This window comes from Cryptotermes secundus, unplaced genomic scaffold (assembly GCF_002891405.2).
Source record: "Cryptotermes secundus unplaced genomic scaffold, Csec_1.0 scaffold343, whole genome shotgun sequence".
Lineage (NCBI taxonomy): Eukaryota > Metazoa > Arthropoda > Insecta > Blattodea > Kalotermitidae > Cryptotermes > Cryptotermes secundus.
This window is the reverse complement of record NW_019729214.1, coordinates 687,090-704,110: the sequence shown is the minus strand read 5'-3', so window position 1 is coordinate 704,110 and position 17,021 is coordinate 687,090. Positions and strand designations below refer to the sequence as shown.

Genomic DNA, 17,021 nt, shown 5'->3' with positions numbered 1-17,021 from the left:
TGTATGTATGTATGTATGTATGTATGTATGTATGTATGTATGTATGTATGTATGTATGTATGTATGTATGTATGTATGTATGTATGTATGTATGTATGTATGTATGTATGTATGTATGTATGTATGTATGTATGTATGTATGTATGTATGTATGTATGTATGTATGTATGTATGTATGTATGTATGTATGTATGTATGTATGTATGTATGTATGTATGTATGTATGTATGTATGTATGTATGTATGTATGTATGTATGTATGTATGTATGTATGTATGTATGTATGTATGTATGTATGTATGTATGTATGTATGTATGTATGTATGTATGTATGTATGTATGTATGTATGTATGTATGTATGTATGTATGTATGTATGTATGTATGTATGTATGTATGTATGTATGTATGTATGTATGTATGTATGTATGTATGTATGTATGTATGTATGTATGTATGTATGTATGTATGTATGTATGTATGTATGTATGTATGTATGTATGTATGTATGTATGTATGTATGTATGTATGTATGTATGTATGTATGTATGTATGTATGTATGTATGTATGTATGTATGTATGTATGTATGTATGTATGTATGTATGTATGTATGTATGTATGTATGTATGTATGTATGTATGTATGTATGTATGTATGTATGTATGTATGTATGTATGTATGTATGTATGTATGTATGTATGTATGTATGTATGTATGTATGTATGTATGTATGTATGTATGTATGTATGTATGTATGTATGTATGTATGTATGTATGTATGTATGTATGTATGTATGTATGTATGTATGTATGTATGTATGTATGTATGTATGTATGTATGTATGTATGTATGTATGTATGTATGTATGTATGTATGTATGTATGTATGTATGTATGTATGTATGTATGTATGTATGTATGTATGTATGTATGTATGTATGTATGTATGTATGTATGTATGTATGTATGTATGTATGTATGTATGTATGTATGTATGTATGTATGTATGTATGTATGTATGTATGTATGTATGTATGTATGTATGTATGTATGTATGTATGTATGTATGTATGTATGTATGTATGTATGTATGTATGTATGTATGTATGTATGTATGTATGTATGTATGTATGTATGTATGTATGTATGTATGTATGTATGTATGTATGTATGTATGTATGTATGTATGTATGTATGTATGTATGTATGTATGTATGTATGTATGTATGTATGTATGTATGTATGTATGTATGTATGTATGTATGTATGTATGTATGTATGTATGTATGTATGTATGTATGTATGTATGCATGCCCTAATCAAAGTCCTATCCTTACATTTGCCTGGAGGGAGTAAGGTAAACCTCAGTGAGGATAGCCAGTGTCCCAGGTGAGATTCAAATCAAGTACCTCCCAAATACAAATGAGGAGAGTTATTTAAGTCTCATGGCATTAAGAGTAATCAAATAAAGGATGAACTAGGGGACATACACTATATATGACAGAGATGCATACAAATGTTTTGACAGGAAATCTGAGGAGACTGTTTAGGAGGCCTAGGCATAAGTAGGATGATATTATTAAAATGCACTGTAAAAAAAGTAGGGAAAAAGAAACTTGCATAATTAGTTGATACAAAATTGTACTCTTTCCCAAATATCATCATGTAAGGATAATAGAGCATGCAAAATTTTCATCAGAAAACCTGAAGGAAAAAGGCCATTTGGGAGAACTGGGCATAGATGGGATGATAATATTAAAACATATCTTAAAGAAACATGGTGTGAGGGTGTGAACTGGATTAATCTGGCTCAGGACAGGTATCAGCGGAAGGATCTTTTGAGCACAGCAAGGAGCTCTCAATTTTCATAAAGGTGAATTCAATATGCACCAGCTCACATTTAGGCACATAAATAAGCGCTTACACTTACTAGATAGATGCGTGCCACGTATTCAAAAGACTTGGGACTGGATATGTCATACACCAAACATGCAACATCACACTGTACTTCTGAGGGCTGGAGTGGCTCCAATACGTGGCGCACGTCAATATCACGCAGGACAAGATACTTTTCCTGACCATACACTTGAACTGCATTAACGGTGCACTGAGGATTGCCCTTCAGTTCTGACAACTGGATGTCCTGCCAATGGAATTGAAACACACATACACAATACAAAATATTGATGCAAAGACAACGCACAGACATGCTCACATACATTTGCACCATTACAGGAAGTACCATTATTTTTCTGAAGATACCAATCACACAATTTTATTTGGACACACAGTTTCCGTAGTTTACTGAAATTTTATTAAAATCATGAGAACAATACGAGAAACTGTAATTATGTTTCTTTGAGACCCACCTTTAGGAGTTAGAAAGTTCCTATTCACTGGGCACTCACCTATAATGGACAAACTCTTAAATACCAAATATAAATAACATCCATCCAATTCTTCAGGCATTAGTGAAATGTACATACATACATGAATACATGGGCGCACGCACATGTACTTATAGACAGCATTCCAAAAATTGCTTTTTCAAGAAAAACATGTAAATCCAACAGAATCTCAAGGTCATAGTATTTTCTCATACAGGATGTCCCAGGAGGAAAGATAATTATTCTGAGAGATCATAGTATCAGTCAATCTATGCAAAAACGTGTATCTGATCATGTGTCCTACTCCAAACAGTTTCCGAGATAGAGCTATTTCACTGTACAGTAGTGTACTGTACAGACGAACAGCATGCAATGTCCTCAAATGAGTTGCAAGATGCACTGATGTTGACAACGGAATTTTCTAAAATGTACTACACTAGGTGAACTGTACCAATTTTGTCACTTGAACAATAAATACCATTATTAGGAACAGTATGTAATATCTCTTTCTTATCAAAAATTGTGGAACTGTACAGTGAAATAGCCCTATCTCAAAAAATGTTCAGACTATGACACGTGTATATATAGTTTTTTGCTTAGAATGACCAATACCATGACCTCCCAGGATACTGACCTTTCCTCCTGGGACATGCTGTATAATATGAACAAGAGAAAATAAAAAGATGGTCACCGAATGTTACAATCAAAAAGTGGTTATATAACACTTACATACAGAATTAACCCTTAAAGTTCATTTAAATAATATTCATAAATTCACACAAGATTTACAGTTCTTACAATGGTGAGCATTACAATAACTGCCTTCTGGAATGTGACAGACACTCGATATTACAGAAAATGGGTAACAACATTTGAGAGGAGCCTCTTGCCTTCACCTTGAGGGTAGAATTATGGTGATCTTTGAGGCCCTGAAAGTGGAGGCAGGAGGTTCCTGCAAAATATTGGTATTTTTCTACCACACTCTGCATCGCACCACAAGACAATAATCTTGAAACAAATCTTTTGTATCTTACCTCTAAGTTATCTCCTATGAAACAGCGACACAACATGGATTTCCCTGATCCTCGAGGGCCAATCACATGACACTGATACACACTGCGAGTTGTCTGTCTTTTGGCTAAGTCCAGTCTTTTCTCTCTTGTAACTGGACATACAAAATACACTGTATTTACCTACTGGACCCAAGAGAATAGATGACTGAACAGTATCAGATCATTTTCTTGTGAAGGTGAAATTGGATCCCTTAGCATTTAGGCCATAGGCAGGCCCAATGTATCAGCCCTGGAGGATCAATAAGAGAATGGAGTACTGGTAGAATGATAAATGACAGGGGAAAAGTGAAGTACTTGGAGAAAAACCGGTCCTAACACCACTATGTTCACCACAAATCTCACATGTACTGGAGCTGAATCTGGACAAGTACAGTGAGAAGTTGGTGACTGCCTGAGCTATGCATGGTCAATTCATGACCTTACACAACAGAAAGGTTTCATATAATGTGGAGATTGAGGTGTGTGTTAGCCCTGATAGGGTAGTGCATCATAAAGAGGGCTGCCACCCACATAACCACAACCTCCAGTGGCCCTTGGGTAAAACAGATGTGTGATACTGCAAGACCAGCCACACACCCTCTTTCTTTTGTGGTTTGTTTCATGACAGTTACAGTATATAGACTACATGGCTCAAAATTGTAGGATAACTGATTAATAATGACTTATAAAGGATTTATTGTGACACTGTTGTAACCTCATCAAGGTACTACCCCAGCATTTGCCTGGAGTGACTGAGAAAGATCACCAAGAACCTTAGTCACGATAGCCGTGTCCCAATGGAAATTCAAACTCAGCACCTCCCAGACACAAGTCTAGAGTGTTACCATGAGATGAACCTGGTTTGGCTGCCACGTAGTTCCTTAGCTAAAATAAGATATGTTTTATTTATAATGTAAATATCACTGTGCACTGACCTTGTATTGCTGACAACTGACCCTTGGTGTCAGTCATAGGATAACCTAGGTAGGCAAAGTACTCCAGTGCTTTTGGCAGATCAAGCAATGTAGTGAGTACCCACTGTGACATGAAGCCTTGCAATGTTATCCAACCCTGCACATAACAAAATATTCATCATATTACCTGGCCTAATACATGCAATTCATATACAGATCAGACATTTACACAACATCGGACTGAAACATCACATCCACACTATTACCTAACTGTTCTTTAAAGCAGAGGTTCTGAACAAGAGGTATGTAAACCACATATGGGAGTATGTGCACAAAGCTATTCTTACTCTTAATTAGACAGTACATCTTGAAGATGTATATGGCCTAAGGGGCTTTCAACCCCATCTCTCCCAACAGATATCCACCAACCCATACACACTGCCCCCACATAGGCCCATCTCTCCCCCTAGATGCACCCTTCTTCCAAAATCTACCCTCAACCAAAAGTGATCCCCCTGCCACTTTCCTGCTGCCTGACTCACAGCATAGGAAGTTATGCAACATTATTATGATGGGTGATCACTTGAGAACATCAAATAACAACGGATATTGCCAGGAATACCTCATATCTCATGCTTCTGCATAATACATTACTCGTACAATATTTGTACAAACACTGTGATAGGATCTTTGAACAAAGTAAGGAATTTTCAACTTCCATACAATACTGGGAATTTTTTGCTACAAAATGCAGCGACCATCGCACAATAAGCATTATTGCACATACAGCAAAGATAATAGCAAAGATACTTAAAAGAAGAATTGAAAAGAAAATAGAGGATGTACTTGGAGAAGATCAGTTTGGATTTAGAAGAGGAAAAGGAACCAGGGATGCAATTGGGATGATGAGAATTATAGCGGAACGAACTTTGGAGATAGATGAAGAACTGTGTGTTTGCTTCATAGACTGGCAGAAGGCATTTGACCGGGTAAACTGGACCAAATTAATGCAGATCCTAAAAGAAACAGGTATCGATTGGCATGAAAGAAGATTGATTAGCAAATTGTACATGGATCAGAAAGTTAGAGTACGACTGGACAGAGGGGAGACAGGAAGTGTGCAGATTGGAAGAGGAGTTCGACAAGGATGCTGTTTATCACCAATTCTGTTCAACTTGTACAGCTTACGCCTTACCAAGGAAGCTCTGGATGGGCTCGGTGACTTCAAAGTAGGAGGGCAAATTATTCAAACTGTGAAATATGCAGATGACCTTGTGTTAATGGCTAAGGAAGAAACTGTGCTACAGGGCATGATTGATAGACTAATTGAAATTGGAAGGTGCTATGGCATGGAAATGAATGTGGAGAAAACAAAAGTAATGAAAATTTCGAGACAACCAACCCCAGTCACAATAAAGATAGACCAAAAACAAGTGGAGAATGTGAAATGTTTTAAATATTTGGGTAGCTTGTTAACAGATGATGGAAGGTGTACTTGTGAAATTAAATCCAGGATTGCCATGGCAAAAGCTGCATTTAGCAAGAAGAAGAATCTTTTTACCAGCAAATTGGACTTAAATTTGAGGAAGAAACTAGTGAAATGCTACATTTGGAGCATAGCTCTGTATGGGGCTGAAACATGGACACTTAGGGCAGTAGATCAGAAACATCTGGAAAGTTTCGAAATGTGGTGTTGGAGAAGAATGGAGAAGATCAGTTGGACCGATTATGTGAGAAATGAAGAAGTGTTAATTAGAGTCAGTGAGCAGAGGAATATCCTACATGAAATAAGAAAACGGAAGGCTAATTGGATTGGTCATGTTTTACGCAGAAACTGCCTTCTAAAAGAAGCTATCGAAGGAAAGATAGATGGGCGGATAGAAGTGACAAGAAGACGAGGAAGAAGACGTAAGAAGATGCTGGATGACCTTGGGGACAGAAGAGGATATTCTCATTTGAAGGAGAAAGCTCTAGATCGCATTAAGTGGAGGAAGTGTTTTGGAAGAGACCGTGGACCTGTCGTCTTGACAGATTACTGATGATGATGATGAGTGACTACTAACTTCTCAAGAAAGACAACTGTGCCATGGTATTTGTTGTTTTTACTAAAGAATATTATTTCAATTGATATGGCTTCATTCTTAAGATATCATAAATAGAATGTTATATAAACAGTCAACATGATATCCAATTTCAAAAATATTAGAACCACTAAACTATAACACTTATATCATCATGCAAGGAAATGGGTATGAAACACAATGCCTTTGAATTTGTTGAAACTGTACGGTGGACATCAGGACCCCACAGAGGTGCAGGACATGTTGAAAATAAATCATCTACTTCAGCTGGAGAGAGAGCACCATCTCTATCCTTGTCAAAACGTTCAAACAGAGTAGTAAGGAACTGCTGGCCCTTGTAAGATATCTCTGTAGTGCAGCCAGCAGGAACAAGAATGCTGTTTCAGAGCATAAGAGAACATTCTGCAGGTTTTCAAAACAAAAATACACAATGATCTAATCTACGTAATCTATGCATAAGTAACACCTTGGAAAACAAAGATATATGTATTGTTTTTTTTCTTATGTTGCTAATTCATTTCCAAATAAGTACAATAAAACCTGTCTTAAATGGAATCTCAAGGGACCAGAAAAAATTTCCACTGAAGCCAGGTTTCCATTTAATCAAGGTATACTATAATAATTAAACCAGGACATAAACGTATTTGAGACAAAACAAAACAACATGCTCATTAATTTATTCACACTATAATCACTGCCCCCTCGTTGGTGCCTCCACCTTATCGTGGTTTGAGTATGCCAAGGACCCTGAGAGCTATACCAGCGGTAGCGTAGCTACTGGCAGGGCCTCCCTTGCTGGACAGGTCAAAGGGTAGGCATCAGACGAAGAGAGACACCAAAAACTGATGCCGGAAGCAGCGTCATCAGCAGCGACTTGAAGCACAGAGCAAATGATGCTCGAGATGGTTCAAGTTCGTATAGCAACAGGCGTGACCAGAGTGGTTTGAACGGCTGCTGTACTGCGATGTGGAAAGCAAATGGAAAAACTACCACATTATCACTTTTCCTGGATAGTCTCTTTCCAAAAACAGAAGATCGCATTAAGTGGAGGAACTGTTTTGGAAGAGACTGTGGACCTGTCGTCTGACAGATTACTGATGAATGAATGAATAATCACTGAACACATGCAAACATTACACTGAACAGGAAAAAATTGTAGTACTCACTTTTTATAATTTTACCAGAACTCCGGCAGAGTTTTCTGCATGCAGTTTACTCTCTTTGCTGCCTGACTTTCCACAAACACTTTAGATTGAGAAATTAGAGTAAGCATGTCTGAATTATTCCGTTGCAGGGAAAACTCCTGCAGTACCTTTAAACTGTTGGCAGCATCCTGATAAGTCTTCACTCTACACTTTTCTTCTTCTAACACAATGTCATTTTCCTCTTCTTCCTCTTCCGCCTCCTCCTCTCTTCCTTTTCGATTTTCTCTAAAATTCTCAACTAATACATCGATATCCATTGTGTCTGGTTCTGTTTGCACATCTTTGTCTATGTTGATGTAGTCCTCAGCATTGCAGTTACTGAAAGCAGCTTCATTCATGCAATGTTTTAAGTCCTTCTGGTCATTCTCATTTTCTACACTAGGAGTAACTTCTACCGCAGAAAATCCTGCTTTTTCGAAACACTTTGTCACAGTTTCTGGTAACAACTTCTTTACTGCTTGACTTATCCAAATAACCACATCTAGAACCGAGACAGTTCTTGCAAGCTCAGAGGCGGATGATGTAGAATCTATATTGATGAGCAAAGATTGCATTAATAATTTACGATAGTGGACCTTAACATTCTGAATGATGCCCTGATCCATTGGTTGAGAAACATTAGTGGTGTTTGGAGGGAACCAAGCAAGTCGCACGTTGGAAAGTTCGATATGGGGGTGGCATGTTGTGTTATCCAAGAACAACAAAACATGCCGATTTTGCATTTTCATTCTACCACTGAAGGCTGTTAACCATTCCTCCATGATCTGTGATGTCATCCATGCCTTTTTGTTGGAGCTCCACTCAACGGGAAGTTTCTCTATGTCCATGTTTTGGAAGCATCGTGGCTTTGCTGCCTTGCCAATCACTAAGGTTTTCTCCATTTCACCTGACATAAAACCACATAGAAAAACAGTCAATCTTTCTTTGCAAACATTTTTCACCTTTCAGACATAGCAATTTATTCGGAAGCACGTGAAAGAACAGTCCAGTCTCATCACCGTTTGCTACGTTTTCAGGTTCATATCCCTCGATTATGGATGGCAATTTAGCTTCCCATTCCTCAATGGTCTCACTATTTACATCATTTGATTCACCAAAAAGTTCATTAAAAACTATCCGATGTCTTTTGCGAAAACTCTCCAACCATCTGTTAGATGCTCTGAATTCAGTCATCCCCAGTTTTTCAGCGACTTTTTTAACATATTCCTGTTCCATAGGACCCGACAACTGGTGATTTTTCGTCCTCACACTGACAAACCACTCCCGCACTATTTCATTAACGTCTTCGTTTGCAGCACAAGTTTCCCACCGCTTCAAAATTTCCGTTTTCTTCTTTAGAATCTCATACACTTGAGTTTTACCGACGTTAAACATCTTCATGATCTGCTTAACAGACAATTTATCTTGCTCACTCACATGAACCACTTTTAATCTTGTGTTAAGATCAAGCACAACTCTTGTCGTTGTAGCCATGACGACAAATGCTAGACTAAAGTAAAACTGTAGAATGTATAGGATGCCTAAAATTATTCTAAACGATGCATTCCAGAAGACTGGAAATTTTCCATATAAAGACTTATTTTGATTTCTGTTGTCCGTCTTAGACAGTTTCCGTTTAATCCACGTTATTTAACAGCTTTTTCAGCCCCAGAGTCAAGGGACCTGAAAATATTTCCATTTAATAAAGGGTCCGTTTAAGGCAGGTTTTACTGTATTATAGGAAGATGTTAAAAAACAAACAAACAAACAAACAAGCAATAATGAAAATCTCTGTGTTAAATGTAACTGACACATTATGCTTGGATGTAATAGTCTCAGAGTAAGTTCCTGGAATCTTGTTTAGAGTGTTTTGAGGTTGATCCATGATCAGGTTTGTGTGTGGATTTCTCAATTCAGACTGGAACCTTCACTTCTACCAAAGAGAAGAAACAATGAAGACCCCACCACACACTACTCACAGTAGGGAGCCCACCTTAAACCGCAGGTCCCCCACCAAACATCACCTATATGTGCCCCAGTTCAGATGTGGATTCTATGCCCACCTCAGGAAGGTCGACACTGTCTGCATCTGGAGGCATTAGACAAACAACACCCTCAAATGTAAGCTTGTCTTCTGGCTCAGCTTACTCTTTGAGCCTGAACATGGAGGCAGCAAGTTCATTCGAAACACTGGTAAACCTCTACCAGACTACATGGCATAGCATCCCACAAGGTGATATTTTTCAACACTTTGGAACAGTGAACATGGAAGAGATTATGAAACAATGCAGAAAGGACATAAGAATCTCTCACTCCGTAACATTGGAGTCATACATTGGCAGGACTGTCGAATGTTTCTTTTCTTCAGTTTTCATTCCGACAGGTTCTTGTCTAAATTTCCTGTCCTCTTTAATTGAACAAAGAAGAACCACAATTGCATGACAGAGTCTGCGATAATGATAGATACATATGAAGACAGACAAGAACACATAATAATACATACATTGTACCACTGAAAATGCAACCCCAATTTACAACAGTTCTTAGACAATCCAATTTGATGCAACAGTCTTCTCGCAGATTTCTGTGGTGATCAGACTGATGTTTCTCCAACTCTGGAGCGCATACCACCCATCAGAACTGTCTGACAACAGTATACTGCCTGTTATATTTCCTATGTTGTGAAATTTTGTTACCAGTCAGTATACTACCCTTGTCTTATTTGCTGCTTTCCTATCAGGGAACACACTGCTAAATGCTTCATGAACAACAGCAAATGATTTTGAAGTGAAGTAATGATCAAGAACAAACATATATTCTGCTAATAAATACATTACACTCACACCAACAGAGCTTCGGAATAACTGTTGATACCAGCAACCTAGCAACAAAGATGACACTGACTTAAATGTCATGAGAACAGTTAGGAAAGCCCATTATATGGATAAACAGCTTCTGAACATTTCTGTACTACAGTACATGATTATTGTTTGGGTTGTGTTTTACATTGTAAATCCTGTAAAAATAATTCTCACTTCAAACATGAAACAGAACCATATACTCCAAAGCAGATAAAATCTTAATTCACCATGATACTGTTAAACTGTGTGAACTCAGTGTACACTTACAAAGGCCGTAAGAAATCTTTTGACATCTCCAGGTTGTTCATGTATCCAAATTTTCGCAGAATTCTCCATGTAGTCTCATTACGACCTCGCTGGATATAAAGACAATGAAGAAACAGGAAGCCTGCAAAGTATTATTTTTTGTGTAAGATTTGAGGTTCTCACAGCAATGAGTATTAAGCTCAGAGTCCTCTGGGATGTGACAGTGTGTAATGCAGTCTTATAGCCTGACAAACAAGCCAGTACATTCCCCTGATCACTGGTATCTATATTTACATGGTGTCACATCTCAGAAGTACATGTTCTTAACACTCACTGTCATAAAAACCTCAAATTTCTCAAAATGGTTACATCAATACACAGCACTACATGTTGAAATACCTCTCAGTGTGAGGGCATTGTTAACTACACCATCAGAAATGTTTCTCCGCACAATTGCTTTTACTTCATCCAAAACATTTGGTTGTAATGGAACATCAAAACAGTAAGTCTGGAAATTGTTCAGTTCAACATCATTCAACAGTCCATCATTGTCAGTGTCACATACCTACAAAAGCAGAACAGAACATTCAGACAAATTTAATTTACTAAAGTCAATACATAGTAAGATCACTGTCAGATGATATAGATCTGTCTTAATAAAAAATATTATCCCCAGTCCTGTATTTAAGCATCCTGTTGCATTACTATATCTAATACTGTTTACTGTACTATACAGTCCATCAACAACGCAACAAATTGTTCTTTCTTTCTTACACTCTCACTTGACACAACATGTTTTGGCCCTAAATGGCCATCTTTAGGTGTCTTACTATGCTGAAACTGCTACACTGCACTAATATTGTTCATTAGTCGCATATGCATCTGCAATCTGTAATTCTGCCCTTTGCTTGTGCGTTGTTCCCTCTAGCAATGTATGGTGTCATCTTCAATTTTAATAAATTTTTATAGATTTAAATTGAGCAAGCTACAGCGTGTTATTTTAGCGCATACCAATTGACTACAAAGTACAGTAAACTGCATTAAACTTATTCCCATAAAAATTATAGACCTTTAAATACACATTCATGTACAAACACTTGTAAATCACGGTTTGAGAATTCTAAATTTAAATTGGTCAGAGATGTTCTCTAACTAAGAGTTCTTGAATAAAATAGGATAGTAATAAATTCTATTGGAAGATAAAATAAAAATGTGCAGGTACATCCATGTCTCTGCAATCTGAGTGTTCAAGCAATAAATAAATCCATATATGTCTTAGTCAGTGTGAAACACTTCTTTAACCTTTTTAGTCCAGGAATACTTACTTACTTATGCCACAACTCTACAGTCCTGTAAGTATTTTGGCATCCTTTATAACAGATGCCCATTTCTATTATTTGCCTTCCACTGCCCTCTTTTCGCTTCCAGCTCTCATACATCATTCTTCTACATCTTCCAGCACCTCAATTTGGGCCTTCCCCATTTTTCTTGTACGTTCTGGTTTACTTTCAAAACCTTCTTACCCACCCATGTCTGATCCATTCTAATCACATGACCTAATTACTACAACCTGATCCTGTTAATATCCTCCATTTTATCAGGGGTTTTATGTTATTCCCTCATTTCTTGGTAAGTTCTGATTCCTTTGCTGAGTTACTGGTCCATACACCTTCCTTGAAATTTTCTCCTCCCATGTACATAACATAACTTTACCCTATTTGGTCACATGGTCTGGAAACATGGAATTTAAATCTCTCCTTACTAAGTCACTGAGAGCTAGATTATAATTTGGCACTAACAATGTTTATACGAAAAACAATGTAACACTAGCTGTGCTCAATTGGTACATGTACAATCATTGTAGTGCGATGCACAGACAATTAGAGCACTTTCACATGAGCTCTCGTGAACCGGCTCACTAGAGCTGCAGCTACAAGAACACTGTTCTCAGTGTCACTTTTCACACACATCATCTGACTCCACAGAGCCAGCACATGTGAGTGGCCACCCAGCTCTCCTTGCTGGCAGCCAGCTCAAGCGCGCTACTGGCAGGGCATGCAGTCTTATCAAGCCTTTCAGACGAGCGCATGTGAACTCGGCAACTAGTAATGTCACTGCTGTTCTCTCCACAGCGGGGATACATCTCCTCATGCTGGTGTCTCTCTGATGGAATGAAAACTCAAACTGTTGTGTAATTCATCGAAAGAAGATATGGACATTCTGAATTACAAAATTTTCTTTCGTCCTCCCATAGCTTATGAAACAGAATATAAAAGCATCCTTCTTCTAATCTCAAGCTAATTATAGGATGAACCCATAATGTTCGATTACTTTCCTTTCTCTTTTTCTTATCAATTGCTAGGATTAATAAAATTGCAGCTTCTTCTGCTTCAAGCATGACTACACTACGCACTGCACTGAACTACTGTCATGCTTTCGGTGACTGCAGTAGCTCACATGAGCAACTGTTCAGGATAGGCAGCTCAGCTGAGCGGCTCCCGTGCATCAGTTCATGAGAGCTCGTGTGAAAGCGCTCTTAAGGCTAATTTAATGTTTATGAAAAGAAAAAAATCATTTTATGGCATTACATCAAAACCAACAACTGTCACTTTCACATAAGCAATATTACTATTATTAATTTCCATATTTTCCTGTGCGTAATGGGGAAGTCAAGGTGTTCTAATGATGCTTCATTTCGTTATCTTAGCGAGCATATAGCAAGTGTATATAATCTGCCCACTTACCTTAAAAATTCTAACAAGAGCTTTCTGACAAGCATCTGTCAACTGCAAAAGAAAGCACACAAATATTACACAGTTACAAACACCAGCTTAAGAAGACAAGGACACTCTGAACTGCACAAATGACATGCCGCACTTACCTCTTGTTGATCAACATTATACAGTGGAGGTACCGGATGTAACACAACCTTTTGAGCACAGTAGAACATCTCTGAAATGTTCTTCAATGTTCTTGCAGAACACTTAAAAGATTAAACCATAATCACTATTAGCTTCCATCAACATGGCACAAATGTAGAAACATTTAACTTTTTTTTTGCACATTTCACCTAGAAGCTGTATTATTTAAAACAAACACAGAATAATCAAAAATAACAATACAACAGGCTAACAGACATCCATCAACAAATGTTGACTTCCTTTGGCAATCAGAAAAATATTCTACCTGCCAGACATTGTCCCACAAGCTGTGCCCACCCACACCACTACAACTGCTCCACACCAGCCAACTTACGTGCACATAATGCACAGGACATGTAAAATGGTCTCTTATATTACATACTGTTGTCTACAAAATATAATTTACTGTTCAAATTTACAGTCTGACATTTGGTGAACAACAACAAAAAAAACTGGGACAGAATAATGAATAAATATAAAAAAAAATCCCCTTATCAGATTAAGCTTTCATTCATCACAGAGGAGTAAATGAATAGGTTTCTTGAGCCCCGCTATCAAATATGGTTTGGGTCCACAAGGACAGGAAAGGTCATCTGAAAATAAAGTGAAGGAGATCCCAAGCAATATACAATCAACCTTTTGCTACACACAATTCAAATATTATCTTTACAGAGTAGGCACACAAAAGTTTTAATTATGTTTATAACAATCATTTTACCTGTAACACAAGGACCTTTAATGCAAATTTTAACACATATTCATTCACTGATTATTTACTTAAAATTACAAAAGTACACAAAAATTAGAGAGATACAATATTCTCAGAACATGCATATTTAGTAAAATTAAAACAGTAAAGTAAAGGTATCCCTGTAAAAGGCCATGGAGGCCCATAGGATTGTGAGATATTGAGGTTCCCACATTTTCTAGACAATCGGCTCATAGATGGCAGTAAGATGGTCAGCCCTATGTGCCGGGTGCCCTTTACCCCCAAGAATATTCCAAGAATATTCCTGACACTCATTTCTGTTAGAGAGTGAGTCGACCTCAGGGCCATAGTACGGCTGGAAGGATTAGGTCAACTGAAAAAAATCCAATGACCTCATCGGGACTTGAACCTACGACCTTCTGGCTTGTAGCATAGTGCCTCAACCAACTATGCTACTGCGTGCCCCCAAAGCATATTTAGTCAAATCATTAATGATTATTAAATTCATAAGTTCTATTAAACTATACTAAACTCAGACACATCTCACAAAATCAAAATTCTGAGACCCCCATTATGGTACAATCTCTACAATTCTGGGAGCCAGGATAGCAAAGTCAGTACAGAGACTTGGTTACAGGCTGGACAAGCTGGAAATTGGGGTTTGACTGTGGGCAGAAGCAGAAATTTTTCTCTTCATCACAGCATCCATACCAGCTTTGGGGCCCATTCAGCCGCCTGCCTAAAAGGTACCAGGAGCTCTGTCACCAGGGATAAAGCACGTGAGGTATGTAGCTGATCGCTCACCCCTACTACTGCCTAGGTTCAGTATGTGTGGAGCTTGACCTCCACTTTCCATGGCTTCACACATGATGTTTAATTAAGCACAAGGACAACTTTGCCTTCTTCACCTTAGGTTCTCCCTGTAAAGTCAAGTGGCTACTGACTGCTCTGAGGCTATGGAATGAAATCACATGAATGACAGGGACAATGAAGTCTATTGCATCTACCAATGTATTCCCCCCTCCAGCCCCCTCTGCCATATGTCAACCAGACCAAAATGCTTACCACTGCAAAAGATTATCAGATGGTTCTCCATACAAACATACCTATGAGCAGAATGGCTATATGACTGGAGGGAAAATATGGAAGTACAATGGTGGTAAGAGCTTAACAGCTTGTAGGAACTGTGAAGTGATTCATTAATGGGACTTATTCTGCAGCCTTGGTATAGCTATAAATACACATCAGCAATATCTTCATGTTTTATAATGTCTTTGTGATCATGCTACTACATGCCATGTCTCTACAAAATATAAGTATGGATTATTAACTTACCTCTACACACATCTGAACCTCTGGAAACTCATCCATGATAGTGGACAGAGACTGGAACAAAATTTAAAATAAAATAAATGAACAATTTGAGGTTTTCATGGTGGTGAATATGAAGAAGACTGAATTTTTCAAAACAAATTAATGTAAATAAATTTATTTATAAATGTGTAAATTCAAGCATTCAATCATTAAGCAAGATATCTCACATCAGCTGATGTGAAGTCAACCAAATCCATCTTATTTCCGACCAAAACAACAGGGCGATAGTGTTGGGTCAAAGGGACATCTCTCAGCAATGGCAACCAATATGTACTGACTTTTTCTAAACTCTCTTCATCGTTAACTGCATAAACAACACAAACTACATGTGCACGCTGGATTTCTGTTGTGAGCATTTCATGGGTTTGTTCCACAGCTAGAAACAAACACACATCATATATAAAATCATACAGTAAACTGTGTCCAAATCATCTTTTAATAGTGTCATCAACACATACTGTTGCAGATCATGTCATCAGAGGAAAGCCATAAGATTATATTTTCACCATATGACAAGAACTGGAGTAACCACACGAGAGATTTCACTTAACATACAGGACTTGTCTTCCATGATGCTACCTACTCAAGGCATGATTAGGATCAAAGATGTTTTACACAGACAATACAGGAAAACAATGTTTCTATATGGCTATGAGGATTTACTTTGTCTATAGCAGCTTATCAATCAATAAAACTGAAGCCTTAGGATTTGAAATAGCATAATTTATATATAACTCCTAACATTTACTGCTGCAGCTCCTTAAATTACAAAATTAGGATTCCACAGGGAATGGACAACTCTGAGGCCAAATGTGAATATATTCATCTGCTACGATAAATGATATAATGATAAAAACTCCGTCTCAAGTGCAAACAGTATATTTTGTGTCTTTGATCTTGTTCCCCTACACTACATGTTTCGGCCTCAGACGGCCATCATCAGGTGTATAACACTCACGTCGCTGTCACACTGCACCCAGCTCAAAATTTAACATTTAAAAACTCTTTCCTTGTTATTATCAACTTCTACTTCGTTGATAACTGTCTGGTTTGTAGATTATTTTATCTTACACGCGTCAATTTTGACTTTGTTGTAATAGCACTATAATAAAATCTTTAGTTCTAATTTTAAAAACCTTTAAAATTCTTTCCTAAATTTTAAAATTTTTTAAAATTGTTAGGGTTATTCGCCCTGTGTTTAAAGTGCTGCAGCGGCTAGTTCTTGTTACCACACTGTATAGGTGTTATCTGTAATATACAAATATATTCGTATTATTATCTTATGTATGTG

The 17,021-nt window shown here is 37.4% G+C and overlaps 1 protein-coding gene across 6 annotated transcripts in view; it reads right to left on the bottom strand.

The window, feature by feature from the left end:
* The window catches only part of LOC111865420 (mitochondrial Rho GTPase), a 44,088-nt gene that overhangs the window by 24,409 nt on the left and 2,658 nt on the right, over positions 1–17,021 (bottom strand). For all 6 annotated transcript variants that reach the window (XM_023853439.2, XM_023853437.2, XM_023853436.2 and 3 more), the window contains exons 3-12: positions 15,898–16,106; positions 15,692–15,742; positions 13,608–13,709; positions 13,471–13,512; positions 11,126–11,291; positions 10,748–10,868; positions 6,620–6,812; positions 4,376–4,511; positions 3,423–3,553; positions 1,932–2,144 (exon numbers count right to left, since the gene is read on the bottom strand). In XM_023853439.2, the coding sequence (XP_023709207.1) occupies positions 1,932–2,144; positions 3,423–3,553; positions 4,376–4,511; positions 6,620–6,812; positions 10,748–10,868; positions 11,126–11,291; positions 13,471–13,512; positions 13,608–13,709; positions 15,692–15,742; positions 15,898–16,106 (1,364 nt within the window). The remainder of the gene's footprint in view (positions 1–1,931; positions 2,145–3,422; positions 3,554–4,375; positions 4,512–6,619; positions 6,813–10,747; positions 10,869–11,125; positions 11,292–13,470; positions 13,513–13,607; positions 13,710–15,691; positions 15,743–15,897; positions 16,107–17,021) is intronic.